A 27,934-nucleotide genomic window follows, 5' to 3' on the forward strand; every position below is an offset into this window, starting at 1 on the left:
GAGATTTGCTTGTTATTGAGCAGCTGGAGCGGGAGCTTGTGGAGGGAGCTGAGGGCCGGGACTGAAACAGCCCCTGTGAGCAGCACAGACACCTGCGTGCACAGGAGCGGCTCTCTTTCCAGGATGTGGCTCTTAGCTCTGGTCCTGACCTCCCTTGGTTCCTTCACAGCTTGGGGTGAGTCCTCCTGAAATGCAGATAGCAGGAGCACCTTTGGAAATCCTTGTAGGGGAAAGGATGGGCACAGGGCAAAGCAGTGACAGGCCGGGTTCTGCAGCAGTACACGCTCTGTGAACTTGGATGGTCTAGCCCAGCCCGTGCCCCATGGCAGGAGACACAGGGGACCAAGCACACCCTAGACTCGGCTTGGCACAGCCACACCAGAGGAGGACAATCAGCTCCTCTCCCACATCCCGCTGAGGACTTTGATGAGCTCCTCCATGTCTTTCCCTCTTGATTATTAATGTGGACATGGAGTGGGTCTTTACCAGAATCCTGCAATGGATCTCTGTTATTGTTTAGCAGCTAACTCATGTCCAACTCTTTTGCAACCCCATGGACTGTAGCCTACCAGGCTATCTGTCCATGAAATTTTCCAGGCAAGAATCCTGGAGTGGGTTGCCATTTCCTACTCCAGGGGATCTTCCTGATCCAGGGATCGAACCTGTGTCTATTGGCAGGTGTATTCTTTACCGCTGAGCTACTTGGGAAGCCCTGAAGGGGTCCTACCAGAATATTAATACTGGTTCTGGAGACAGAGCGGTGTGGGTTCAGCCCTTAGGGGCTGTGTGTTCTTACACATGGCATGTCCCTTTTCTGTGCCTTGGTTTTGCATTTTGAAAATGGAGGTGACAACTCTACCTCTGTGGACTGTTTTGAGGTAGAAATGGGCTGTGTATTCTAAACAGTGCCTGAAATAGAGAAAGTGAAAAAAGAGATAAAGGAGTTGCTTTCAAAGACACTGTATTACTGCTATATTAAAATGGTTAACTAACAAGGGCCTATTATATACCACATGGAACTCTGCTCAGTATTATGTGGCAGCCTGGATGGGAGGGGAGTGTGGGGGAGAATGGATACATGTGTATGTATGGCTGAGTGCCTTCGCTGTTCACCTGAAATTATCACAATGTTGTTAATCAGCTATATCCAACACAAAATTAAAGGTTTAAAGCTTAAAAAAAGAGATATGTATTAATAGACTATTATGGTATTCTAAATGATGCTAAAGCTGAAACTCCAGTATTTTGGCCACCTCATGAGAAGAGTTGACTCATTGAAAAAGACTCTGATGCTGGGAGAGATTAGGGGCAGGAAGAGAAGGGGACGACAGAGGATGAGATGTCTGGATGGCATCACTGACTCGATGGACGTGAGTCTGAGTGAACTCCAGGAGTTGGTGATGGACAGGGAGGCCTGGCATGTTGCGATTCATGGGGTCACAAAGAGTCGGAGCGACTGAACTGAACTGAAGGCCCACAGATCAGGAGCCAATTGCCTTTTGAAAAGGTGGTTTATGACTCACATTTTCATGGAGGAGAGAGCATGGCCCTACCATGGTGTGCCAGGTGGTAAACACCGGGGTGGCTCACGAGGGAAGAAAAGAAATTGGGAGTAAGGGTATTTATCTTGGTCGCTGATAGGGAAGGAAGAGGCGAGGCAGGATAAATAGGTTTGGGAGTGACAAAGCAGAGAATTTCAGCAGGTTAGGGGTGCGCACAGTTTTCAGGTACTTTGTCCTGGAGTGGTTGGGGGGTGGTGGCGAATGTGGAGGACCTGATAACAAAGGGAATTGGGGTACAGGCTCTGGCAGGCTGGAAGGGAAGTTCATTCCTGTCTCCAGGGATTGGCTAATGTGGGGAGGGGCAGTCCCCCCAGAATCAGCAAGGTTCCAGCTGTCAAAGCATCAGAATACAGGACATAGAGGACATGGTGAATACAAGGGTGCAGCAAGGGACCTCAGATGCATCTGTACCATTTTGTAGATGGAAAAACTGAGGCTCAGAGAGGGAACTGTACGTGCCCGAGGTCTGCTGGAAAACCACGCTCTGAATTCTCTTTCTGTCTCCTGAGTCCAGAGCCAGTGCTCCGGCCATCAGTGCTCTGACAGCCCAGCGTGCACTGGGCTTTATCTCCCTTCTGGCTCTGTGACACTGTGAGAGGCCCAGGACCGAGGGGAAGAGCAGCTATGTGTTAGTCAGTCATGTCTGACTCTTTGTGACCCTGTGGACTGTAGCCCACCAGGTTCCTCGGTCTAGACAAGAATACAGGAGTGGGTTGCCATTTCCTTCTCCAGGGGATCTCCCCAACCTACGGATCAAACTCAGGTTTCCTACATTGCAGGCAGATTCTTTACCATCTGAGCCACTAGGGAAGCCCTAATTAGAAGCTGATTGTCCCCTTACTGCTAGTTATCCCCTGGCAGGGTCATACCGTTTCCACCTTTAGAAAATCCATACTAGCTGGCTCCATTTCGTCAGCTACCTCATCTGTAAAATGGACATATTGATGTCTCCCTAGCCAGGCTGCTCTGATTAGAGTGCCCATGTGGTACATAGTAAGTGCTCAATACACATTCATCACCTACAACACAAATGGTAATCGCTGCTGTCACCATCATTGCCTATACCTCACAGCCCATCACCCGCTTTTTCACTCTTGCCAATTGGGCATCTGTCCACGTCCTGTCTCTTGAAGGCTGTGTCTATAAGACCAGGTCTGGGTTATTCTTCTCTGTTCTGGCCACACACTTTGAGGGAGAGGTTGGCCTTTCATCTGTATCTAAAGGAGAACAATTGGGAGGGTGAGAGGTTGGAAATCATTTCCTGTAAGGATGCTTAAACAAACTGCAGCTGTTGAGGACGGACAAGAGAGAACTTGAGGGACGAGCGTGAACAGGGGTTGCTAAGGCCACCTGCCTCATGAAGGTGCAGGATGCCCCTGAGCAGCAAGGACCGGGCCTGACGTGGCAACTGCAGGAGACGCATTTAAGCTCAGTGAGAAAAAACCGCCTGCTCCATGGGAATGGGACAGATAGAATGTGCCCCCGAATCACCCTCCCTCTGATGACTCTGTGAGTTAGGAAAGACAGCTTCACCCTCTCTTACATAAGAAGCTGAGGCTTAGAGAGTTGAGAGGACATTCAAGATCACATGGCAAAGTATCAAAAGTGGCAAAAGTAACAAAATCCACCCAGAATCCAGTTCACTGTCACCACTGACGTGTCCTCATTTCCTCCCAACGTCCAGCAGGGCTGCCACCCTCACCGCCTGTTGTGGATACCGCTCAGGGCAGAGTCCTGGGGAAACATGTCAGCTTAAAAGGGTTTGCTCAGCCTGTGGCCGTCTTCCTGGGAGTCCCCTTTGCCAAGCCTCCTCTTGGATCCTTAAGGTTTGCTCCACCGCAGCCTGCAGAGCCATGGATCTTCGTGAAGAATACCACCTCTTACCCTCCCATGTAGGTCAGGGGTGTGGTTTTGGCATCTCTCAGTGGGGATGTTAGTCTCAAAGGGGTGCAGAAGGGAGCCAAGGCGATCCTCTGAGTGGCTCATGCTTTGCTGTGAAATCCTCACGCTCTTGTAGATCCTCACCAGCATTCCAAAACTCTCACAGCATTCTAGAGCCCTTTATTCAGCTAGGAGTTCACATGCTGTGACTAAAAGACCACACGTGTCACAGCCAAGAAACATGCAGCCGAATAAATAAATAATTTTTTGAAAAGTGAGGATGGTAAGTAAAATTAAGACAATGAAAATCATACACAATTCCACCACCTAGCAAGAGCTCCTGTTCATATTTTAGATTCTATTTTTCTAGTCTTTTATCTGTTCCATAATTTCTCCCTTAAAGTGGAATCACATAATTTCCTGTACCCGATTCTAATGTATGTGTGTGTTTCCCACACCAAAAAGCAATTCTTGCACACCATATGTGTGTCCAACAATTCAACTAATTTCTGACACTGTTTTGCCAGAGATAGCATCAGATTCCATCCGTGAAGGGCTCAGTCCCACAAAACCTCCCTCTCCTTCAAATGCCAATTCCAAGTTGTCAACTGTGCATCTGACCAACTGGCTATAATTCAGAGGTTCCTGTGACCCCCTTCCTAGGTTATATTAATTTAACAGAGCAGCTCACAGAATTCAAGCAACTAATTTCCTCACTAGATTACCAGTTCATTATGAAGGATATTGAAGGTTACAAACCACTAGCCAAATGAAGAGATCCATAAGGTGAGGTCCCTGACAGAGGACCCAGCACGGTGGCCTCCCTGGTTGTCCAGTGGCTAAGAATCTGCCCTTCCACTGCAACGGATTCAATCCCTGGTCAGGGAAGTAAGATCCCACATGCCACGCAGAGTGAAAAATAAAAACAAGTTCTGGTTCACCAACCAGGATGTTTTCTGAACCTATCCTTTTGAGTTTTTACGGAGGTTTCATTACATGGGCGTGAGTGTTCATTGCTCAGTTGTGTCCAACTCTTTGCAACCCCTTGGACTATAGCCCACCAAGCTCCTCTCTCCACGGAATTTTCCAGGTGAGAAAACTGGAGTAGGCTGCCATTTCCTCTTCCAGGTAATCTCCTGTGTCTCCTGCATTGGCAGACAGGTTGTTTACCTCTGAGCCACCTGGAAAGCCATTACATGGGCAGGGGATTGAAGTCATTGGTCACTGGTGATTGATTCCCCTCCAGCCCATCTTCTCTTTCCAGAGTTCAGGGGACTATGACAGAAGCTTTCCTTGTTGTAATCATGAGATTATTCCTCTGGCAATTGGTTCCCGCCCTTAGGTGTGGTCCAAAAGTTACTTCATTAACCCAACAGTATACACTGCTCAGGAAATTATGAACACAAGGGTTTCAAGAGCTCTTCAGCAGAAACTGGCCAAAGATCAAATACATCTTACAAATACTTATTTTTCTTAAATCACAGTAGCGTATTACATGGTATAGATAATTTAGATGAAAGCAGTAGATGAAGTTCATGAAGGTATCATGAACACCATTCTGTGTCATTAAATATCACAACCTGACATTTAATCACCATATTATATTGAGTACTGAATCATAATTTCTTTACTCCATCTCTTATTTGGAGTTCTTCACTGTTGTTGATATTTTTTATACTATAAATAGCACTCTGATGAACATCCTATACCTAATTTTCATGCATATTCATTTTTTGATAAGTTCCAAGACATAACATTTTGGAGTAAGAGTATTTTAAAATTTCCCTTCAGAAATATTCCAACTGCACTGTTTTAATTCATATATGAAAACCTCCATTAACTGAATTTTTCTCAATGCTTGGAGTCATTAAAATGGTTTTTATCTACTGAATAGGCAGAATAATGTTAATAATTGTTATCATCACCATTATATACAAAATTATTCTTTTTATTCTGTTTGTTTGAATACTAGTGACACTGAGTATTTTTCCTTTTTAACTCTTAATCTTCTTTTATGAACATTATGTCCCTTGCCTAGGTGATCTGGGGAAAGTCCCCACAGGATGGAAATCAAGAGGTTCTCTTTGAAATTGTGATTCTGTGACTTGACAGCTGAGTCACCCAAGCACATCAGTGCCTCAGTTACCTCATCGACACACTGAGGGAAGTCATGCCTTTTTTTGTGGAGGCACTGAGATCCAAAAATGTGGCTTATAATATCCTTGAAAACATAAACACTACAGAGTATGATTCTTTCTAGCTATGTCACCTTGGGCAGGTTCTCTAACTTCTCTGTGCCTCAGTTTCTCAACTGTAAAATGAGGATAATAGTAGAACCTATATCATGGGGCCAATGTGAATTTAAATGAGTTAATATATAAGAAGTATTTAAAACAACAGTTGGCAAGTTGTGAGGACTCAATAAACATTAAATATTATAATATCTGTAGCATCTTTAAAGTCTCCTATTGGGACAACCAATAGCTCTTGCCTGTGATGAGTTGCTGACAAATATTACCATGTCCATGTCGCTAGACCCTTAGAGAAATCACTCCCCTCATTTACATCAGACAGATTGGGACCCAGAGCAGGCACGGCATTCACCCAAGGAAACCCAGCAAATCAGGCTGAGGCAGGACTAGAATATAGTTCCCCTAATGCTGCCCCACTAATATTTGACCCTGATCTGTTGTATGCCCTAAATATCTGCCATTTGATTGATTTCTCCTGGTTCCTGGAAGTCTCCTGTGGACTAGAACGTGTTTCCCTGTGGGCAGAATATAGGCACTCTACAGCGGGCGTCATACAGTGCTGGTGTGGACCCTGGGATGTAGGAAATGGTCCTTTCTCACGCCCATCAGCACATAGGGCAGCCTCCTCCCTTGACCCAGGGTATTCCAGAGACCCCAGGAAGGGAAGAGGATCAGGTCTGACCATACATGGTCCTGGGAGACCTTGGTGAGCCTGAGCATCCCCATTGTATGCCCCAGGTATGGTAAGAACAACTCTATTTACTGGCCTGAAGCTGCCAGTCCAAGGCCTTTGATGACCACAGGAGACATCTTGTTCAGCTCTGATTGAACCTCAAGAATTCTTCTCTCCTTGCCCCTCACAGGTGCTCCCAAGACCCAGTGGGGGCGCAGTTGCTCTCGGATCTCTTTACCAACAGAAAGGAGAACATTAGTCTCACGTTTTCTGAAGACTGTCTTTACCTAAACATATACACCCCCGCTGACTTGATGAAGAGAAGCAGGCTGCCGGTAAGCGGCGGGAACCACTGGGCAAGGCTGGGGTAGACTGGAAGGGGATGAAGGCAGTGTTGGGTGGGGGCGTCTTGGGTCAAGGGTCTTCTGGGGCCCCAGGGCTTTCTTGTGCACCACAGCCAAACCTGCCATCAGGGAGCGCAGGTGGCCCACACCTCTGTTTCCCCTCGGCCAGAGTGGGGCCCCTGGGGGAGATTGCTGCACATATGTGATGCACATTTCATTTTTCCAGGGTCTCTCATGCTAACAGATGGACAAGAAGGATGACTCTTAATTTGCTAGATTAGGAATCTGATACCCAGAGAGGGTAAAACATCATTTCCATAAAGTTAGAGCTGGAAGGAACCTTGGAGATAAGCCAACAAGCCAACCCTTCCTTTACAGACAGAGAAACTGAGGTCCAGTGAGGGGAAGGCGCGGTCACAGAGTCGGGTTGGCAGGACTGGAGCACGGGGCTCCTGGAACAGCCGGGAGCGCTCTGACACGCGCTAGCACAGAGCCTGTGTGTGCCTTTCCTCAGCACACAGAGGCTTTCTCTGACAGCTTTCTGTGTCACAGGTTGGGGGGCAGAGCCTGGAGAAACAAAGATGTATTTCCCTTTGCATTTGCCAGCTATCAAGATTTTCTTGTAGTTAATTTCACTTCCTAATTGTTTTGGCTAAAGCTGACGACCCAGTGAGTCAACATTTCCAGAATGCATGGAACCCCAAGACAGAGCTGACTTCTAGATTCAGGCTGGAGATCTTTGGGGCAGGTCTGCTGGAAAAGGAGGGGTTAGTGGGGGTAGAGACAGGTGGGCACACCCAGCCATCACCCAGGAACACCCCTGGCATTGTGCCCAGATGTGGAGGAGGGTGTCTGTGAACTTGTGACTGGAAGCTCAGAGAGGTGGGGACAATTTTTCACTCATTCAGTTATGCATTCATTTCTTTTCCCTATTATGTACTCAGTGCTCCCATAGACACAGCTAGAATTAAGGGTTAGGTGAAAGGAAAATCATAAAACCACAACCACACAGCCCCTACCTTTGAGGATCTGCGCAGAACTGGACTGGCCTCTTCAGCAAATTACTGCTGAACAGCCCCTGGCTCAGCCTGGTCTCAGAGATGACTGCAAACTCAGTCCCTCCACCCGGAGGCAGGCAGGGGTCAGAGGTGTCGGAGGAGCAGGGGCTCCGGAAACCCGAGGTTGGAGAACCACAGGGTCTGGGTGTAATCCTTGTTCCACCTTTTACTGTTTCCTCAAATTGGGGATAATCACACACAAGTGTTCAGTGATGAATATAAAGATTTATGGCAGTGTCTGGCACAGCACCTGAGGCTAGTCTTCCTGATGCATTAGTTAGAGTTGAAGGGAAGGAATTCCTCCGGCCCCAAGAGCCAGCCTACGGCAGCACGGCCATTGGCTGCTGGGTGCTAGGTGGCTCAACATGTGGACTCTGCAACCAGACTGCCTGGGTTCAAGTCCTACCTCCACCACCTATTAGCAGTGTGACCTCAGGGTGGTTAAGTGCCTCAGTTTTCTTGTCTATGAAAAGGGAAAATAGTAATTCCTTTCTCATGGATGGTTTATTTTAAATGCTTCAATAATACTTGTCACATAATTTATATATGAGTTCTTTGAATTTTTTATTAACCAAATATTTCTATTATTTTAGTCATTCTCACTTTCTTGCTATGTGAACTTAAATTGAGGGCTGTGTATTAGGAATTATCATGTTCACTCTCATCCTCCGTTCTTACTCAGGTGCCCCTGGCACCTAGTAGGTTTTCAGATCATATTCATCAAATAGCTGAAGACTTCTTGGAGGAGGTGGTTTTAGCTGGGCTTTGGAGGATGGATGAGATTCGGGGAGGGGAGGAGGTAGCAGAAAGTCATATTAAGAAGAGGTACCACCCATGACATGTTCTTCTTGACACGATCATCCATTCACTTGAGAAGCTGCATTCGCCACTCAGAAGGCAACTAAGAGGAAGCTGAAACAAGCTTCTAGCCAAGGGCCTCTGCACGCTGAGTGCACTGAGCTGGGCGAGGGGTCCAGGAGTGAGGGTGGCGGGAGTGCTGGGGAGGAGACGGTGCTCGAGCCTTGGCTGTTCCCGTGATGATGTTCGCAGCATGAGGAGCGCTGAGCGCAGGTGGCACTGGGGCGGGGGAGACAGGCAGGGGCAGCCAGGGTGCCCTGAGTGGGGTGCTGGCCTGGGCCGCAGCTGGAGAACGGGTAGGTGACCAAGCCTGCCTCTGAGGTCTTCCCCAGCTCTGCTTCCTGTAACCCTGTGGTTGCATCCCCCCATCCAGGTGATGGTGTGGATCCACGGAGGAGGTCTCATGGTGGGCGGGGCATCAACCTATGATGGGCTGGCCCTCTCTGCCCATGAAGATGTGGTGGTGGTGACCATTCAGTACCGCCTGGGCATCTGGGGCTTCTTCAGGTAAGACCCTGGACTCTCCTGGTGGCACACTGCCCCCAGGGTGGGGGTGCTAGGACCCCACTCTGGTCATGCACGCCCTCAAGGGGCTCCTTGCTAGGCTCCCTGCTAAGGCATCTGAGTGCCCCCCTAACTGGGCTCCACCTGCCTTCTCGTTCCCCAGCCACCCTGGTGCACTGACTTCTGAGCTCTTCCCCATAAAGCACCCAGTCTCCCTGACGCACTCCTATCACTCCTACCAAGCCCAGCCCAGCTGCCGTCTCCTCTGAGCTGCTTACCCCTTTCCACTGTGCTGCCTGGCGTGCTGCAGCATCTTCAAGATGACGGTCACCATGCAGCACAGCACCTAGAGGCGCGCACAGCTTTCCTCCTGGGGAGGTGAAGAGGGGTAGACTCGTGGGAGCTCCAGGAAGTCTAGTAGGTGAAGGAGCGGGTGCCTGGAACTGGGAGGCTGTAAGGAGCATCTGACTCCAGGGGACATCTACTGGGAGGAGCCTTGGGCCCACTCACCCCATTTCCCTCCTGGAATTTGGCACATGCATGAGTGAAGGCTTGAGTCTCCTGCATGGATTCTCTGGGGACAGGAACCAGGTTTCCAGGAGGCAGTTACTGAGCTTTTCCCGAATGTACTGGTGCCAGGACCCCTTACCCTGAGATGCTGGAGGGTGGGCCGGGGGAGGGGTGGTCACCTCCTTGGAAAGACCTGTGGGCTGGGGGAGGGTTGTCCCAGGGGAGTCGTGTCCCAGGATGTTTCCCTTTCACGGAGACCCCTCAGCTCTTCCCCCCACGGCCCGTGTCTGCTCCCTGTGACAGTGTAACTGCGCGTACTTGCCCCACTTCCTCTCCCCTGGCCTCTCTACCACCTGAGCCAGGGTTGCACCCCAACCGCAGCAGATGCTCAGTCAGTAGATGCAGGATGGCTCTGCAGAGCCCTGTAGCAGAGCAGGACAGCAGGAGAGTGAAGACCCCGTGTCAGGGCTGTGGAAGCCCAGTCCTTCCAGAAGGCTCCCCTGGACCCCCAGCCCCATCTCTGGTCCTCAGGGCCCTGCCAGGACATCTCTGCTCCCAACCCCACCCTGTCTTCTCACTCACAGCACAGGGGACGAGCACTGCCGGGGGAACTGGGGCCACTTGGACCAGGTGGCCGCGCTGCAGTGGGTCCAGGAGAACATTGCCAGCTTTGGAGGGGATCCAGGCTCTGTGACCATCTTTGGAGAGTCAGCAGGAGGGGAAAGTGTGTCTGTTCTTGTAAGTCTTCCTGGCCCTGATGTGGCTACTGATGGGACCCCTTGCAGACCAGCCCATCTAGTCCTGGGACCTTTACTTCCAAGACCTGCATTCAAGGCTGACCCGACTCTGTGCAGCATCAGATGGTGGAGAGTTAAAGGCCAGACTCCCCTTGGCCCCCAGGAAGCTCAGGGCTCAGCTCAGCCTCCGGGGCCGTAGCTGCAGCCACAGCTGCAACAGACACTCTCTTCCTGTCCTGTGTCGGTTGAGCTCATCCTCTCCTTCTTAATCATTTTAATGTTAGGAGTCGCCTCACTTCTCTTGAGATTAGGGGTGGGTGTAAGTGATTAATCAGAGGAGCCGACCATGAGGTTGGTCTGAGTGTCCTTGTCTGACTTGAAGCCAGGCCTACAGTTCAGGAGACACGAGCACTAGGAACAGGTTGGAGGCCCCCTCTGAGGGCCCTGGTGGCTTGTCCATGCCCAGGAAGGAGGGCAGCAGTCTCTGGGGCTGAGGGATGGAGCTGGGCTGGGGAGAAGGAGAAGAAGAGGAGGGATGGGGGATGGGACAGGAACAAGGGACACAGACAGGACCTGGGAGTGTGGTGTGGGGAATGGGAATGGGGGAGACAGCGAGGGAAGCAAAGCCAGAAAGCCAGATTAGAGGGTGCTGGGAGCCGTGGGAAACACTCCAGCTCCCTCACGTTTGAGCAGAGGGTTAGTGCTATTACTGTTTTTTCTTTTTTTCCATCTCTTGGCTTGTGGGATTTTAGTTCCCCAACCAGGGATCAACTGGTTCCCCAACTCGGTTCCCCAACCGAGCCCCCTGCATCAAGAGCTTGGAGTCTCAACCACTGAACCACCAAGGAATTCCCTATTACTGCTTTTTAAAAATCTATGTTGGTTTCACAACTGAACACTCAGAGGAAAATGTTTTTATTTTTCATAAAGTGGAGAAATAAAAGTACAGAAAACCTCAAAGAAGAGAAAAATTCATTCACAATCCTGTTGTCTGTGGAGACTCACCATGAACATTTTGATTTGTATTTTTCTAATTTTTTTCCATGATTCTATGTATTAATCTAGGTGGAATTTCTAAAATACAAATTTTCCTTAACATTATAAAACAACATAAATGTTTATCTAACAATTACACACCCTTTCATATTTGTGTGTATAGTCAAGTAGTTCCACGGTAGGAATAAAAAATAGCTTAGCTGCCCAGTCTCACAATATTGAAACCTTGGGTTATTCCCAGTGTTTACTCTTATAAACAGCATGAGCAATATTAAAAGTTGTGTACCTCCATGCTCATTTTCCTTAGGATAAATTCTGAGTAATGGAAACAGGAAATCAGAACTGTGCCTTTATTTTATATTTCCCCAGCCAGGTTTAAAATTTTTTATTTACTTTTATTTTTTTAATTAATTCCTACTGGTGTACAGTTGCTATAAGAACTGTGCCGCTAAAGTGTTGCTAGGAGCTGCTGAGCTGCCCTTCAGATAGTGTTGATTGTTTCAGTCAGTGGGCTCCACGCACCGCCTGTTCTGTCCCTCACTCTGCTCCTGCCTCCCTCCAGCTGAGGTTTTCTCACAGATGCTGGGCTCATGGTCTCCACAGTCCAGGACAGGGTTGTGGATGGGTATAGTTCTTGAAGACCACCCTCCCCATGAGCATAAACTCCCTTCTCAACACGGTCCTCCAGGTGTTGTCCCCCCTGGCCAGGAATCTCTTCCACCGGGCCATCTCAGAGAGCGGCGTGGCCCTCACTTCCGCCCTGGTCAAGAAGGACATGAAGGCTGCAGCTGAGGTAGGTCTCACGCTGGACTGCCCGCACACCATTTGTTCTGCTTTCCTGGAGTTGTCAAGGGCTGTTCTTAGAATGGAGTCTGGCTGACATCCTTGAGGAATCACAGCGGTGAGGGTGGCTGAACATGTAAGACAAGGACACACCTCTCCCCACCTCCCCCTTACGCCACTGAGCAAACCAGGAAGAGAGCTGAAGCACTTGCCAAGCTCAGAGAGTGATGAGGGCAGAGCTGGACTTAGGCTCGTGACTCTGGGCTGCTAGCCCCGTGCACTTTCCACTGGACATGTTTCCCAACGTGTGCCAGGTGGGGTGAGGGGCTGCACAGTGGGCAGTGGCTGGTCATCTGTGTTGCCTTTCTCAGCGTCTGAGATCTGCTAAACTCATTGGCTCCATGTGACTCTGGAGTGGATTCTTCCTGGGGGTTTATGATTGGAGTAGTTTCCTGGAGGATTCATTCACTCAACAAGTAGTCTTGATATAATCTGACATCTAGCAACCTCATGAAGCTTCTATTATAATTTCAGTTCAGTTCAGTCACTCAGTCGTGTCCGACTCTTTGCAACCCCATGAATCGCAGCACGCCAGGCCTCCCTGTCCATCACCAATTCCCGGAGTTCACTCAGACTCACGTCCATCGAGTCAGTGATGCCATCCAGCCATCTCATCCTCTGTCATCCCCTTTTCCTCCTGCCCCCAATCCCTCCCAGCATCAGAGTCTTTTCCAATGACTCAACTCTTCGCGTGAGGTGGCCAAAGTACTGGAGTTTAGCTTTAGCATCATTCCTTCCAAAGAACACCCAAGACCGATCTCCTTTAGAATGGACTGGTTGGATCTCCTTGCAGTCCAAGGGACTCTCAAGAGTCTTCTCCAACAATTACACTCATCTCACACGCTAGTAAAGTAATGCTCAAAATTCTCCAAGCCAGGCTTCAGCAATACATGAACCGTGAACTTCCAGATGCTCAAGCTGGTTTTAGAAAAGGCAGAGGAACCAGATATCAAATTGCCAACATCCGTTGGATCATCGAAAAAGCAAGAGAGCTCCAGAAAAACATCTATTTCTGCTTTATTGAATATGCCAAAGCCTTTGACTGTGTGGATCACAATAAACTGTGGAAATTCTTCAAGAGATGGGAATACCAGACCACCTGACCTGCCTCTTGAGAAACCTATATGCAGGTCAAGAGGCAACAGTTAGAACTGGACATGGAGCAACAGACTGGTTCCAAATAAGAAAAGGAGTACATCAAGGCTGTATATTGTCACCATGCTTATTTAACTTATATGCATCATAAGAAATGCTGGGCTGGAAGAAGCACAAGCTAGAATCAAGATTGCCAGGAGAAATATCAATAACCTCAGATATGCAGATGACACCACCCTTATGGCAAAAAGTGAAGAGGAACTAAAAAGCCTCTTGATGAAAGTGAAAGTGGAGAGTGAAAAAGTTGGCTTAAAGCTCAACATTCAAAGAAAACAAAGATCATAGCATCTGGTCCCATTACTTCATGGGAAATAGATGGGGAAACAGTGGAAACAGTGTCAGACTTTAGTTTTTGGGACTCCAAAATCACTGCAGATGGTGATTGCAGCCATGAAATTAAAAGACGCTTACTCCTTGGAAGAAAAGTTATGACCAACCTAGATAGCATATTGAAAAGCAGAGACATTACTTTGCCAACAAAGGTCCATCTAGTCAAGGCTATGGTTTTTCCAGTGGTCATGGATGGATGTGAGAGTTGGACTGTGAAGAAAGCTGAGCGCTGAAGAATTGATGCTTTTGAACTGTGGTGTTGGAGAAGACTCTATTATAATTTAGGAGGCAGTTAATAATTATATAATTGCACAACTTAGAAAATATCAGCTGTGACTGGAGCAGTAGAGGTACCTGATGTCAACAGAGTCTGAAAGCAACACGTAGTCCAGTTTGTAGGGGGAGGTTATTATGAAAGTTTTCTAGAAAAATAAAATGATCATGAGTTGAGGTGAGAAGGATTGGTAGTGTTATTTGATAAGAAAAGAATATCCAGGAAGAGGGAAGAGTCTGTGCAAATGTCCTGTGGCAGGAGCAGGTATCTCAGGATAGAAAGTGAGGAAGGCTGATGTGGCCAGGGCAGAAAGTGCAGATAGGACCTGGAGAGAGCTGAGGATGGGATCATTGGCAGGGCCATGCTACATAGGACCGGGTGAGGGCTTTGTCTTTATTTGGAGACTGTTACAAAGACAAGAAAGGATGAGCAGCACAGAGACCCTGGTGAGGAGTGTGCCTGAGTGTCAGTGACATGGAACGTTTGGTCCGGCTGTGAGAGCTGGTTTGGAGGAGGGGTGGGGGCAGCAGCCAGACTTAAAGGGATGACTGGTAAGTAGGAGAAGAGGAGATAAGAGTCCAATAATGTTTAGAATTTTGGGGAACTTTTTTCAGAATTGTTTGGCTATTAACAACAGAAGCCCATTAATCAGGCTAAAGTTAAGAAGGGGGAGTTTATTCAAAGGAAATGGATGTGGTAGGGACGGACCTGGATTTTGCTATCGAACAGGACCAGAAACTGCAGAATAAAGAATCTTAAGTCCCTTATTTTGCGCTCTCGTTCTTACTCTCTCCTCTACTTCTTCCTGTGCCTTTTTATTTTCCACCAAATACATATTGAGCACTGATGTATGTCAGACCCAGGACCAGGCTCTGGGCAGCCCGTGCACACTCTCCAGGGCCCCGTCATTGTGGCGCCTGACTTCTCTTCTTCTGCATCTTCCCCTCTGGCTGCAATTTGCAACTGACTGGCCTGAGGCCACATGGCTATTAATTGAATGAGCCAAGATTTGAAATTAGAAACTGGGATTCTGGATTCCAGCTCTTTAGCACCCCCTCCATGCTACCTCTCTTTAGATGTTCAGCCTTGAGATCATTCTGCCCATGTTAACGGAGATTAGGCAGCAGAGGCTGAGGAATATAAGTGGCATGCCTGGGACCCAGGACCTACTGGTCTGGAGTATTTTCTGCTATCACAGGCTGCCTATAGAAACTGAGGTTGGGACAGAATACTCGGTATTGATGGAGGGAGAGGCATGGCTCTTGAATTCTGCTGTCGCCTGTGATTTCTACAGCAAATTGCTGTCATTGCTGGCTGTAAAACCACCACCTCAGCTGTCCTTGTTCACTGCCTGCGCCAGAAGACAGAGGACGAGCTCATGGAGATAACACTGAAAATGGTAGGTGCATCTACTCTCTTGGAAACACAAGCCCCCTACCCTAGAAACATGGCCCCAGGCTTCACTATTTCAGCTTCAGTCCTCTTGCCCTGGAAAAACTACCTGGGACAGTTTCTCACCTCCCAGGATGAGTGTCAGCCTCTAGATCTGAATGGGAAATTTCTTTCTTTCCTTCCCTATTACAGACTATCTCAGATGTTAGCAAAGACAAAAAAATAACGTAATAAACAACTGTGTAATGACTCCTCATATCTGTCAACACTTACTTGCTCCAATATTGTTTTTCTAATATTTTTAAAAATTTTATTTATTTATGGCTGTGCTGGGTCTCCTTTGCTATGTGCGGACTTTCTCTAGTTTTGGTGAGTGGGGGCTACTTTCTAGTTGGTGGTGCTCAGCCTTCTCATTGCCATGCCTTGTCTTGTTGTAGAGCACATGCTCGAGGTATGGGGGCTTCAGTTTCTGATATGTTTTTAAGAAATTAAACATTACATATTCTCAGAGATAATTACCACCCTGAATTTGAGGGATGGGACTATTTCAAACAAAGATTTTCAGAAATATTGTCACAATTTGTTTTGGTTAATTTAGAAACCACCTCAGTTATAACCCAGTGGTGGTCAAGTTTTCTAGATTTTCTGTGTCTGCCTCAGTTGTGACTCTAATAATATAACTGTGTATCTACCCACTCATCCACCCAACCTTCCATCCATTCATGCATCCATTCATTCATTCATCATTTTATTTTATCTTTCCATCCACCAATGAATCCAATTTATCGGTATTTTTTCATCAACCGTAAATAATATCAATTCATCTATAGCATTCATTCATCTGTTACCAATCAACCATATATATGTATTTCATCACCCATCTCTCTAAAATCAATGATGAATCCATCACCTAGTCTGCTGGCTATCATCCATCTATCCACTTATCCCCCCAGTTCACCCATACTCCTTGGATTGACTAATTTCATCCATCCAGCCTTCTCTGCTAAGTGTATGCAGGGAGATAACAGAGTAGGTGATGCAGACGTAATTGGATATAGTCCCTATTCACAAGGAACTATTCAAGGAGAAAGACACACATTGACTTAAGTGGATTAAGTGTGGTGGGGGTACAGAGAGGGGAAGCATTCATTATAATAAGCAGGGCTACTTCACAGAGAAGGTGACATTTCAGGATTGATGGATGGCTATGGTGGTGGGTGGTCACAGGAAGTTACAGCATGACAGATACCCAGAGAACACCAACTTTAGAGCCAGTGGGAACTGTTGGAGTAGCCTGAGCACCTGGACTCTCTGTCTGGACCCTGGAATCCTGAGGCTACTCCTGGACTCTCCAGGGCTAGACTCTAGCACTGGATTCTGCTCTATTTCCATGGGTTAAGTCCAATGTAGCCTTGGATCCCTGTTTCTCAGGCTCAAATAAGGTGGCCACTGTGCTCAAAGATAAAAACACAACTGTTTTCTGGTTGTGTACATTTATTTCAGAGGTAAATTTCTTTTAGAAACTCTCCATGTGGCACAAGAGATCTAGCTTATAAAGGGAGATTCGGTGAGTTTGGGAAAATCCAGAGAACGTAAGAGTCCAGGTTATTCTTATGAGATCTTCTGAGATCCTGTGGAAGTGTTTCCAGGATTATCCTCTCTCCCCAGTACACACACACATACAAGCACACACACGGACACACACACATCCCTGGACTGTGGGCCTACAACACACAATGGAGGGATCCTTAATGGGATTTCCTGCATACTGGTCAGGCCTGTTAGCTACAGTGTCACAATGAAACTAGCACAGTCTTGGTATGGGGTGGGCTGAAATTCAGTCAGCTTGTATGAGTCAGAATTTTCTAATGCAAGATAAGTAAACTCATCTCAAAGTGCCTTGAGAAGAGAAAGGAATATGTTGCGACAGAATCTTCAGGTAACTCACTGACAAGTCCAAGAGTGGATGGCTTCAGGCATGGCTGGGTCCAGATGCACATATGATGTGATTAAGAAACTGTCTGTATATCTCAGCTTTTACCTTTCTGTGTTGGCATCATTCTCAGACACATTTGTCCTGGGGAGGTTAAAGACAGCAACACTACTCTAGTCTTATATACTATCTTCTTAGAAACCCTATTTCCCAACAATTGCAGCAAAAATTTGGGTAAACTCTATTGAACTGACGTGGGCACATGTCCACCACTGAAGTAGTCCCTGTATTCAGGGATTTGGTGCACCTGAGGTCACATACAGATTCCTGTAATCATGTAGTGAGAGCGGGAAGAGGGGGTTCCCCAAAGGAAAATCGGGGTGCTGTTGCTTGGAGGAAGAAGAAGGGGAAATGGGTGGAGGGCAGGGCAGGCACCAACAGCAGTCCTCTGCAGCGCTCCCCTCCCCCACCCCACACTTGCTCCCTGTGCTGGTGCCCGGGGGAGGGTGTCCTGCCCGTTTCCTTTCAGCCCAGCCAGGGTGGCACCAGGAGGGAGAAGTTGATATCTTTGAGCACAGCTCACATAGGCCAGCTTTTCTCCCAGGAAGCCTCCTCACCACAACCGCTGTCTTTGTCTTCACAGAAATTTTTCACTCTTGATTTACACGGAGACCCCACAGAGGTAAGGACCTTTGGTTTCTTGAGTACACGTTTTAAGTCTTGACACCTTTGCTCAGTCGCTAATTCGAGTCCCATCCTTTGCAACCCCATGGACTGTAGCCCATCAGGCTTCTCTGTTCATGGGATTTCCCAGGTAAGAATACTGGAATGGGTTGCCATTTCCTTCTCTAATTGACACCTTTAAGCTCCAGTTAATGAAAAGGAAAGAATGAAATAATTCTTCTTTGTAGAATCATGGTATTTCCTTGTGTTTATATTGCTGAGGCCCAGAGAGGGGCAGTGACCCTGCCTGGGTCACACAGCCAGGAAGACCAGATATAGGACTGGAACCAGTTTCCCAGACTCCTAGTCCAATGCCCCCAGTTTTTTTTTTTTTTAAGCTTTATACAATGTTTATTTTTTATTATTATTATTTTTTTAATTTTAATTTTTACTTCATTTTACTTTACAATACTGTATTGGTTTTGCCATACATTGACATGAATCCACCACAAGTGTACATGAGTTCCCAAACATGAAACCCCCCTCCCACGTCCCACCCCGTATCATCTCTCTAGATCATCCCCGTGCACCAGCCCCAAGCATCCTGTATCCTGCATCAAACATAGACTGGCGATTCATTTCTTACATGATAGTATACATGTTTCAATGCCATTCTCCCAAATCATCCCACCCTCTCAAATCATCCCACCCTCTCCCTCTCCCTCAGAGTCCAAAAGTCCGCTCTACACATCTGCATCTCTTTTGCTGTCTCGCATACAGGGTCATCATTACCATCTTTCTAAATTCCATATATATGTGTTAGCATACTGTATTGGTGTTTTTCTTTCTGGCTTACTTCACTCTGTATAATCGGCTCCAGTTTCATCCATCTCATTAGAACTGATTCAAATGTATTCTTTTTCATGGCTGAGTAATACTCCATTGTGTATATGTACCACAGCTTTCTTGTCCATTCATCTGCTGATGGACATCTAGGTTGTTTCCATGTCCTGGCTATTGTAAACAGTGCTGTGATGAACATTGGGGTACACGTGTCTCTTCCAGTTCTGGTTTCCTCGGTGTGTATGCCCAGCAGTGGGATTGCTGGGTCATAAGGCAGTTCTATTTGCAATTTTTTAAGGAATCTCCACACTGTTCTCCATAGTGGCTGTACTAGTTTGCATTCCCACCAACAGTGTAAGAGGGTTCCCTTCTCTCCACACCCTCTCCAGCATTTATTGCTTGTAGACTTTTGGATCACAGCCATTCTGACTGGTGTGAAGTGGTACCTCATTGTGGTCTTGATTTGCATTTGTCTAATAATGAGTGATGTTGAGCATCTTTTCATGTGTTTGTTAGCCATCTGTATGTCTTCTTTGGAGAAATGTCTATTTAGTTCTTTGGCCCATTTTTTGATTGGGTCGTTTATTTTTCTGGAATTGAGCTGCATAAGTTGCTTGTATATTTTTGAGATTAGTTGTTTGTCAGTTGCTTCATTTGCTATTATTTTCTCCCATTTAGAAGGCTCTCTTTTCACCTTGCTTATATTTTCCTTTGTTGTGCGGAAGCTTTTCATTTTAATTAGATCCCATTTTTAAATTTTTGCTTTTATTTCCAGTATTCTGGGAGGTGGATCATAGAGGATCCTGCTGTGATTTATGTTGGAGAGTGTTTTGCCTATGTTGTCCTCTAGGAGTTTTATAGTTTCTGGTCTTACGTTTAGATCTTTAATCCATTTTGAGTTTATTTTTGTGTGTGGTGTTAGAAAGTGATCTAGTTTCATTCTTTTACAAGTGGTTGACTAGTTTTCCCAGTACCGCTTGTTAAAGAGATTGCCTTTACTCCATTGTATATTCTTGCCTCCTTTGTCAAAGATAAGGTGTCCATATGTGTGTGGATTTATCTCTGGGCTTTCTATTTTGTTCCATTGACCTATATTTCTGTCTTTGTGCCAGTACCATACTGTCTTGATGACTGGCTTTGTAGTAGAGCCTGAAGTCAGGCAAGTTGATTCCTCCAGTTCCATTCTTCTTTCTCAAGATTGCTTTGGCTATTCGAGGTTTTTTGTATTTCCATACAAATCTTGAAATTATTTGTTCTAGTTCCGTGAAAAATACCGCTGGTAGCTTGATAGGGATTGCATTGAATCTGTAGATTGCTTTGGGTAGTATACTCATTTTCACTATATTGATTCTTCTGATCCATGAACATGGCCTATTTCCATCTATTAGTGTCGTCCTTGATTTCTTTCATCAGTGTTTTACAGTTTTCTATATATAGGTCTTTAGTTTCTTTAGGTAGATATATTCCTAAGTATTTTATTCTTTTCGTTGCAATGGTGAATGGAATTGTTTCCTTAATTTCTTTTTCTATTTTCTCATTATTAGTGTATAGGAATGCAAGGGATTTCTGTGTGTTGATTTTATATCCTGCAACTTTACTATAGTCATTGATTAGCTCTAGTAATTTTCTGGTGGAGTCTTTAGGGTTATCTATGTAGAAGATCATGTCATCTGCAAACAGTGAGAGTTTTACTTCTTCTTTTCCAATTTGGATTCCTTTTATTTCTTTTCTGCTCTGATTACTGTGGCCAAAACTTCCAGAACTATGTTGAATAGTAGTGGTGAAAGTGGGCACCCTTGTCTTGTTCCTGACTTTAGGGGAAATGCTTTCAATTTTTCACCATTGAGGATAATGTTTGCTGTGGGTTTGTCATATATAGCTTTTATTATGTTGAGGTATGTTCCTTCTATTCCTGCTTTCTGGAGAGTTTTTATCATAAATGGATGTTGAATTTTGTCAAAGGCCTTCTCTGCATCTATTGAGATAATAATATGGCTTTTATTTTTCAATTTGTTAATGTGGTTAATTACATTGATTGACTTGTGGATATTGAAGAATCCTTGCATCCCTGGGATAAAGCCCACTTTGTCATGGTGTATGATCTTTTTAATGTATTGTTGGATTCTGATTGCTAGAATTTTGTTGAGGATTTTTGCATCTATGTTCATCAGTGATATTGGCCTCTAGTTTTCTTTTTTGTGGCATCTTTGTCAGGTTTTAGTATTAGGGTGATGGTCAATGCCCCCAGTTTTGAACTCTGTGTCCCTGTCCCCAGCCAGCCCCTGGTCTTGTTTACATTCCTAAAAATGCCCTGTTGGGAGAAGGTGAACGAGAAACCTCCATTGTGGGCAGTGGAGATGACTGGGTAAGGGGCTCCTCAGGAGCCTTCACGAGGAGCCCAGATTATCTCCTGTGGGGCTGCAGGGTTGACTGGCTGTGCAAGTCACTCTATTTGCAGGCATGTGGGGAAAGGAGCCATGAATCAGTCCTCAGGACACCACCCCCTCCCAGTCATGCAGGAAGCTCCAACAGCAGTCTCCCCAGGCTGAGAAAACATTGAGGCCTTGTTGGTTGGTGTTTTATTATCAATAAATATTACACATAACTAACTGTCTGTAAGAAATGTATATTACATAAGGTGTCTTTAAACAGGAACATACACAACACAAGGTTGAGAAAATGTGACCAGAGGCTCAGGAACCTGGCCCCATATTTCCCCTGTTGAAGTGACAGAGCAGTCCCTAAATCAGAGTCATGGTGACTTTACAGAACTTAAGTGCTACGAATAATGAAGAATGTTACCAAACCAATCAGGGGTCTTGCTCCTTACTGGTTATGAGATCAAATACATACTCACAAATCGTAAAAAAGAAAGGTGACTTTAATCAGAATGCAGCAATCTGGGGAGATGGCGAAGTCAGCATCCCCTCAAAACTACCTCCCAGGTTTCTGTTTGGCCATGAATCTTTTTGTTGTTGCGGCATGCAGGCTTCTCTCTAGTTGTGGTACGTGGGCTCAGTAATTGCATTGCGTGGGCTTAGCTATCTGAAGGCATGTGATATCTTAGTTCCCCAACCAGGGATCAAACCCAAGACCCCTGCATTGCAAGGCTGATTCCTAACCATTGGACCACCAGGCAAATCCCTGGTCATGAAATTTTTTAAAGAGCAACAGAGAAGTAATCTCAGTTCACCACTGAGATAGAAGGTCAGAGTGGTTGCCATTCCCCTCTGTCTGCAGACTCATATGCAGGTTGTTGATTCCTCATGATCTTCTGGATATCATCTTGTTCACACAGTTTATTTTGGAGATTACTAAAGGGGAAGTTAGGGAGGAGACTTGGTCATCTGTTAATTACTTATTCTTCATTTCTACTTCTTTGGTCTATGGGAAGGACCAAAAAGTTAGGCAAGGTATTGTGTGATTAAAAGATCTGAAAAGTGTGCTTGGACTGGAGATGAATAGAGCATGGCACAGGGGCCTGGTTGAAAAGTTGGTTATCATATAGCTTTGCTAAAGTGACCGAAGTAAAGGGACTTCCTGCTGAGGGTGGTTTCCTGTAAAGAGATGCTTGCAAGGACTGTAGATGGAGAAATGCACATAGATATGTTACCATGTACACTTCAAATTAAATGCACATTATATTATATATTTTCATACCAAGTTGAGTGGCGATCTGTCCCTATCACATGACCACTGATGTCCCCTGGTCAGAGTTCAGCCCTTTCGGATCTGCAGACTTAGCCCCATATGTTAGGACCCAGGTGTGTGGCCACCACCCACAGGCACCCAGGTGTGTGATACTGGCCTTGAGTTCCAGCAGGTGGTGAGGGGGATACAGGTGTGACTTGGAAGGGGAAGCATAGACACTCCCTCGCTCTCTTCCCCAGAGCCATCCTTTCCTGCCCACCATGGTTGACGGAGTGCTGCTGCCAAAGCTGCCCGAAGAGATGCTGGCTGAAAAGAATTTCAACAATGTTCCCTACATGGTGGGAATCAACAAGCAAGAGTTTGGCTGGATTATTCCACTGGTGAGAAAGCTCAGGCCTTGTAGACTTGTCTCCCAGCACATCACCCTCCCATCTCTGGTCACAGACCTCTCTCTAGGACCAGGCCAGCTGTCCCCTTCATACAGTTGACATTTCTATGGAAACCATCTCTGATGGTCCACACTGTCATCTGGGAGGTGCAGTTCTGGGGACCCATGTTCCCACACACTCTCTAATCGTCCTCCCATCCATGGATCCTGAAACGTTGGTTCCAACCACTGAGCAGATGAAAACCCAAGGCCTGGAAAGGGGAAGGGGCTCGGGAGTTACGGAGAGTGGGGCCTGGAACCTGCAGCCTCTCGCCTCGGGCTTGCTGCTTTCATGCTTTTTCCATAAATTACCTCCACCTCACCCATGCTCTCACTCATCTCACTGGAAAGAGTGGGAGGAGCCTGCTTCCTTCTGAGTTAAAATTGACTTCTAAAAGTTAGAAAGGGCTTTCCCTTCTGACAGAGATAAACAAAGCCAGACACTAGTTGAAGTGGTAATAGATTTGATTCAGTTACATCCCTGCTAGAGGGAAATGGTCCATAGTGAACTGAACCCAATCCATGAAATGAAAGCCTGGAGCCTCTTTAAGGCATAGGTGAGGCGGGGCGGATTGTCTGTGTGACTGGGCTCCCTGGATTTGTCAGCTGGCATTTATGTGGAGAAGAAACAACTCCTGCCTTTATGACAGGAGGGAGTGGTGTAAGTAGAAGCAAGACCCCCACTGAAGTTAGGCCTTTATCATCTCACAGGGACTGGAGGACAGAGCAAGATTTATCCCTGAATGTTTGTTTTTCATAAAGATGGCTCTCAGATCCTTGAGGAAACAGTTTTGGGTGGAAGATTTACATCTAAAGGGGCAAAGAAAAGATTTAGAAGGGGTTCATGGACCCACCTGCCTATCACCAGGTTTGGGCTGGAACAAACAGTAAAATCTCCTGGCAGCCCAGAGCTCTTTAAGGGGGCCTGCGGTCATCCTGGGGACATGGCCTTAAGCTCCCTGAAGCTGTCCTGGAGCTTGGTCAAGTCTCTTAGGACAGAGTTTTGATGGAGTCATTATGTGCAGAGTTCTGTGGTTCTTCAGCATGATTTCAGAGGTTTTACCAAAGGACCAAAGTTATAATGGCAGGATTTGGAGCTTTCTCAGATATCTGACACAGGCAGGGTATTTGTGGAGGTCTCTGTCATCTGCCCCAGAGTCTTCCACTTCAACACTAGGCTGGCTGAAACCTTCCCTTTCTGTCTTGATGGTTATTGTGGGGATTCTAGACTAATTATTTGTACACACACACACAAAGACTGGGGCACCTTCCCTTAACAATTACTTTATCCTTCTTGCACTCCTTGATCTCTAGATATAAAGTCCATTTGATTCATTGGTTTTGACCAACTCATCAAAGAGCCATGCCACTCAAGACATGACAAAGTGACCTTAAGTCTGCATTGGTTTGGTCTGTTGGGTTTTTCCTGCCATTGCTTAATGACTCACGGTTGTTTAACCTTTGTTTTAACAGCTCATGGGCTACCCTCTGTCTGAAGACAAGCTGGACCAGAAGACGGCCACATCACTCCTGTGGCAGTCCTATCCTCTCCTTGTAAGACTCTAGGAATCATAGGAACTGGTTGAGCCCCAAAGAGGGCCAGAAGCTTGTCCCCAGTTGCAGAGCAATTAATGGCAGAATGAAGACTGGAGCTGGGGGATTCTGATCCACTTTTTCTACTTTTCTTATTATTACTCAAGTTGAGGGGTGGGGGAAAGTTTCAAGTGGGCTTAAAAGGCTCACCATTAACCAAACAAGAGATGCTGTGGTGATGAGGTGCAGGGGTGGTGAGGTCAGAAATTGAGAAGGAGCAAAATTAAAACCACCAAGTGAATGAATAATATTTAGGAAGAATTTATTGTACATAAGCACCACTTTTCTCTCTGGGAGATTCCAACTTCAAAGGCTGATAGGTTTGAGGACATGAAGTTACAGCAAGGCTTCTAAAGTGAAAATGAGGAAGTTGTTCACCTTTTCAGTGGTTGCTTATTACAATAGAGTTTTTCAGGTGTCAAGGGAATGGTGAAAAGTGATTCTCTCATACCATTTTAGGGAGATGACTTAAGTTTATTTTGTGATTGTCAGAGGGCTTTACACAAAAATAACCTAAATTAGATTTTGGTTAGGTGCATGAAATAAGTGAGAGTTAGTTTTGCTTCGATGGCTTAAATGGTTTTGTCTGCACAGATAATTCATAAGTCTGGTCTCTATCTTGTATTTAATTTTAACAGTGGTCACTTTCACTTGATCTATTTCAGAGCATTCCTGAGGAACTGGCTCCAGTGGCCACTGAGAAGTATTTAGAAGGGACAGACGACCCTGTCAAAGAGAAAGACCTGTTCCTGGACTTGATAGCAGATGTGATATTTGGGGTCCCATCTGTGAATGTGGCCCGTTACTACAGAGGTGAGTCCTGGACAATAGGCAGGAGAGGGTCACCACCATTCCACCTTCACTGATTCCTGCCCGGCCCTCAGCACAAACACATGCGTGGAAACTGTTGAGAGTGATACATCTAACACAAACACGTGCATGGAAACTGTTGAGAGTGATACATCTAACACAAACACATGCGTGGAAACTGTTGCGAGTGATACATCCAATACTAACTACATTGGGCCTGAAATGCTAAAAAATAGGTGGAATTGAAAGCACCTGTTGTGCTGCAGGTATTCTCTACAGGAATGAAAAGCAGCCTGCTATCAATGAAATGTAGTGGTGTTTCTGTGGACATAAACTGTATGTATCTAGATGTTCTGGAGTGAGAATGCATCAGGGTGAAGAGGCTTATATGAATTGACCCGATGCCTCTATAATGATAGTTATTTTCAATCAGTTTCCCCATAGTTTCAACATTCATTTATTTATTCATTCATTTGCTCAGTCATTGAATAAATACTGGTTCAAATGTAGTTCCACCTCTACCACCAATGTACCCTTAAGCAACTCATAGAATTTTTTCCAAGCTCTTTATTCTCTACGGTGCTAATAACCAGGGACTTGGTGCAGGAACACACAAGGTTGGCACACAGTTGGTTCTCACAGTGGGCAGCTGTTATTAATGCTCTTGTTGTTCACTCAGGACCAGGCGTGCCCCTAATTTTCTGACTGCTCATGGCCCCCTGGAGCCCCTGATACTATCCAGTTGTGTGTCTGCTGAAATGAACCATGTATGAATCCTTGTTTTCCAGATGCTGGAGCCCCCACCTACATGTATGAGTTTCAGTATCGCCCAAGCTTCTCATCAGAGCTGAAACCCAAGACAGTGATAGGGGACCATGGGGATGAGCTCTTCTCTGTCTTCGGAGCTCCATTTCTGAAAGGTGATGGCCTTTTGGTGACTATAAACTTGGAGTTAGGAGCTCCTGGTCCGAGATTTGATTTGGTGACCTTGGGCAAGTTCCTCCTTCTCTGCAGTTCTTAGTTTCCTGAATTCACCATAACAGGGTGGAAGGACAAAGGGCCCCAACCATTTTTTGTTGTTGTTGTTCTACCGTACATGATGAAGAATGCATATCCTTGTACCCTCACCCATGGTCACTCTAGAATCCAGACCTGGGCATCAGCAAGACGGGAGTGTGTCACCCGCAGGCCCTGCTCAGGGGTAAAAGGCCATTATTCACGCCACACTCACTAGAGCACATCAGAGTGTGAGTGACCCTTGACTGTATATCCAACTATCCATCTGAAGCTCGTATCTTTTTAAATTAAATATCGTTAACATTATAATATTTTAAGGAATAACTCTCACAAATGTCTTTAATGTCTTCACCATCAACAGTTAACAGACAGCTTGTGTGTGACACACCCCAGGGCTGTGCTTCTGGACACTTTCTGATGGATAACTATATGGGGATCTTGCAGCTTGGTTATTCGTCAGATTCTGTGAAAACATATATGGGTGAAGGAAACTGAGAAAAGGCCCAAAGGAGAGCATCCCGGGAGGTGGGGTTAGTCTAGCAGCAACCCTGGGGTGTGTCCCTGAAACACTGAAGGGGGAAGGGCAATCGAGTGGGCACAGAAGACAAGGCAGTCAGCCCTTCACTGAGCCCAGCCTCAGTTGGTAACTGTCAAGCTTAAAGTGCATTTGAATTACCCAAGATCTTATAATGCAGGTTTAGACTCAGTAGGTCTGGAGTAAGGCCCCCATTTCTGAATTTATTAAAATTTCTCAAGTGCTTCTGTTGCCCATGAACCACACTTTGAGCAGCAGTGGCTTTGTCTCCTCCCCACAGATGGTGCCTCGGAAGAAGAGATCAATCTCAGCAAGATGGTGATGAAATTCTGGGCCAACTTTGCTCGGAATGGGTGAGCTGCTGGCAGAGATGGAGTAGGGTTGGGAAGGGACAGGGAGTGTCTATTGGGTGGGGGGAGCTTCCAACGTGCGATGGTCAAACACCAGGCCCTGTGACATGAGAGCTCCCTGTGATGGACTGGGTGCCCAGGACATGGTCAGCCTCCTGTCTCTGGCAGCATATGAGCCTTTGGCAGAAATGAAGCCATGGTGTCCCTGACCATCTCAGAGGGTTGTTGGGACCAAACCTTTGCTTTGGTGAATTTCTATTTGACTCTGTTTCAGGAACCCTAATGGGGAGGGGCTTCCCCATTGGCCAGCGTATGACCACAAAGAAGGGTACCTTCAGATTGGTGTCAACACTCGGGCAGCCGAGAAGCTGAAAGACAAGGAAGTGGCTTTCTGGAACGAGCTTCTGTCCAGGGAGGCGGCAAAGAAGGCACCACACTTAAAACATGTTGAGCTGTGAACGGGAGGCTCAACTGGGCCCCCAGATGGAGGTTTCTCTAGAAGTGTTTATGTGTCAAAGAGGCGTCTTATTGTGAAGTCTGAAGAATTATCTGATGGGAGTGGCAAAGGTCCGGGAGGGGGAGTTTCTGTTTCTGTGGCCTCAATTTGGAAATAAATGTTCTTTTGGAGACAAAGTCAATGTCTTTGTCTTGTGCTGAAATAAAGTCATCCTCCTCAGTGAGAGAAGGATGAAGACAGTGGGCACCATTGGCAGGAAGGAGCTCTGGCCGTTCTGGCTTGACCT

The 27,934-nt window shown here is 46.3% G+C and overlaps 1 protein-coding gene across 2 annotated transcripts; it reads left to right on the forward strand.

Annotated features, from left to right (window-relative positions):
* LOC102188073 (liver carboxylesterase) lies at positions 1–27,829 on the forward strand. 2 transcript variants are annotated; one of them, XM_018062001.1, is made up of 14 exons: positions 1–175; positions 3,247–3,454; positions 6,559–6,703; positions 9,002–9,135; positions 10,227–10,380; positions 12,064–12,168; positions 15,272–15,376; positions 17,946–17,984; positions 22,699–22,839; positions 24,360–24,440; positions 25,145–25,292; positions 26,078–26,209; positions 27,122–27,194; positions 27,466–27,829. In XM_018062001.1, exons 1-14 carry the CDS (start codon positions 124–126, stop codon positions 27,647–27,649), a joined length of 1,701 nt encoding a protein of 566 aa, XP_017917490.1. In that variant the 5' UTR covers positions 1–123; the 3' UTR covers positions 27,650–27,829. The 2 variants fall into 2 exon arrangements, with proteins under 2 accessions (XP_017917490.1, XP_017917491.1); XM_018062002.1 differs by having other exon boundaries at positions 2–175; positions 3,250–3,454.

This window comes from Capra hircus, chromosome 18 (assembly GCF_001704415.2).
Source record: "Capra hircus breed San Clemente chromosome 18, ASM170441v1, whole genome shotgun sequence".
NCBI lineage: Eukaryota > Metazoa > Chordata > Mammalia > Artiodactyla > Bovidae > Capra > Capra hircus.

What these genes read in the sequence shown, in the direction of transcription:
- LOC102188073 (XM_018062001.1), top strand. Translation starts at nt 124, where the DNA reads ATGTGGCTCTTAGCTCTGGTCCTGACCTCCCTTGGTTCCTTCACAGCT. An exon ending in GGCATCTGGGGCTTCTTCAG is followed by an intron (nt 9,136 to 10,226) that starts GTAAGACCCTGG and finishes TCTCACTCACAG; the next exon opens with CACAGGGGACGAGCACTGCC. An exon ending in TGGAGATAACACTGAAAATG is followed by an intron (nt 15,377 to 17,945) that starts GTAGGTGCATCT and finishes TTGTCTTCACAG; the next exon opens with AAATTTTTCACTCTTGATTT.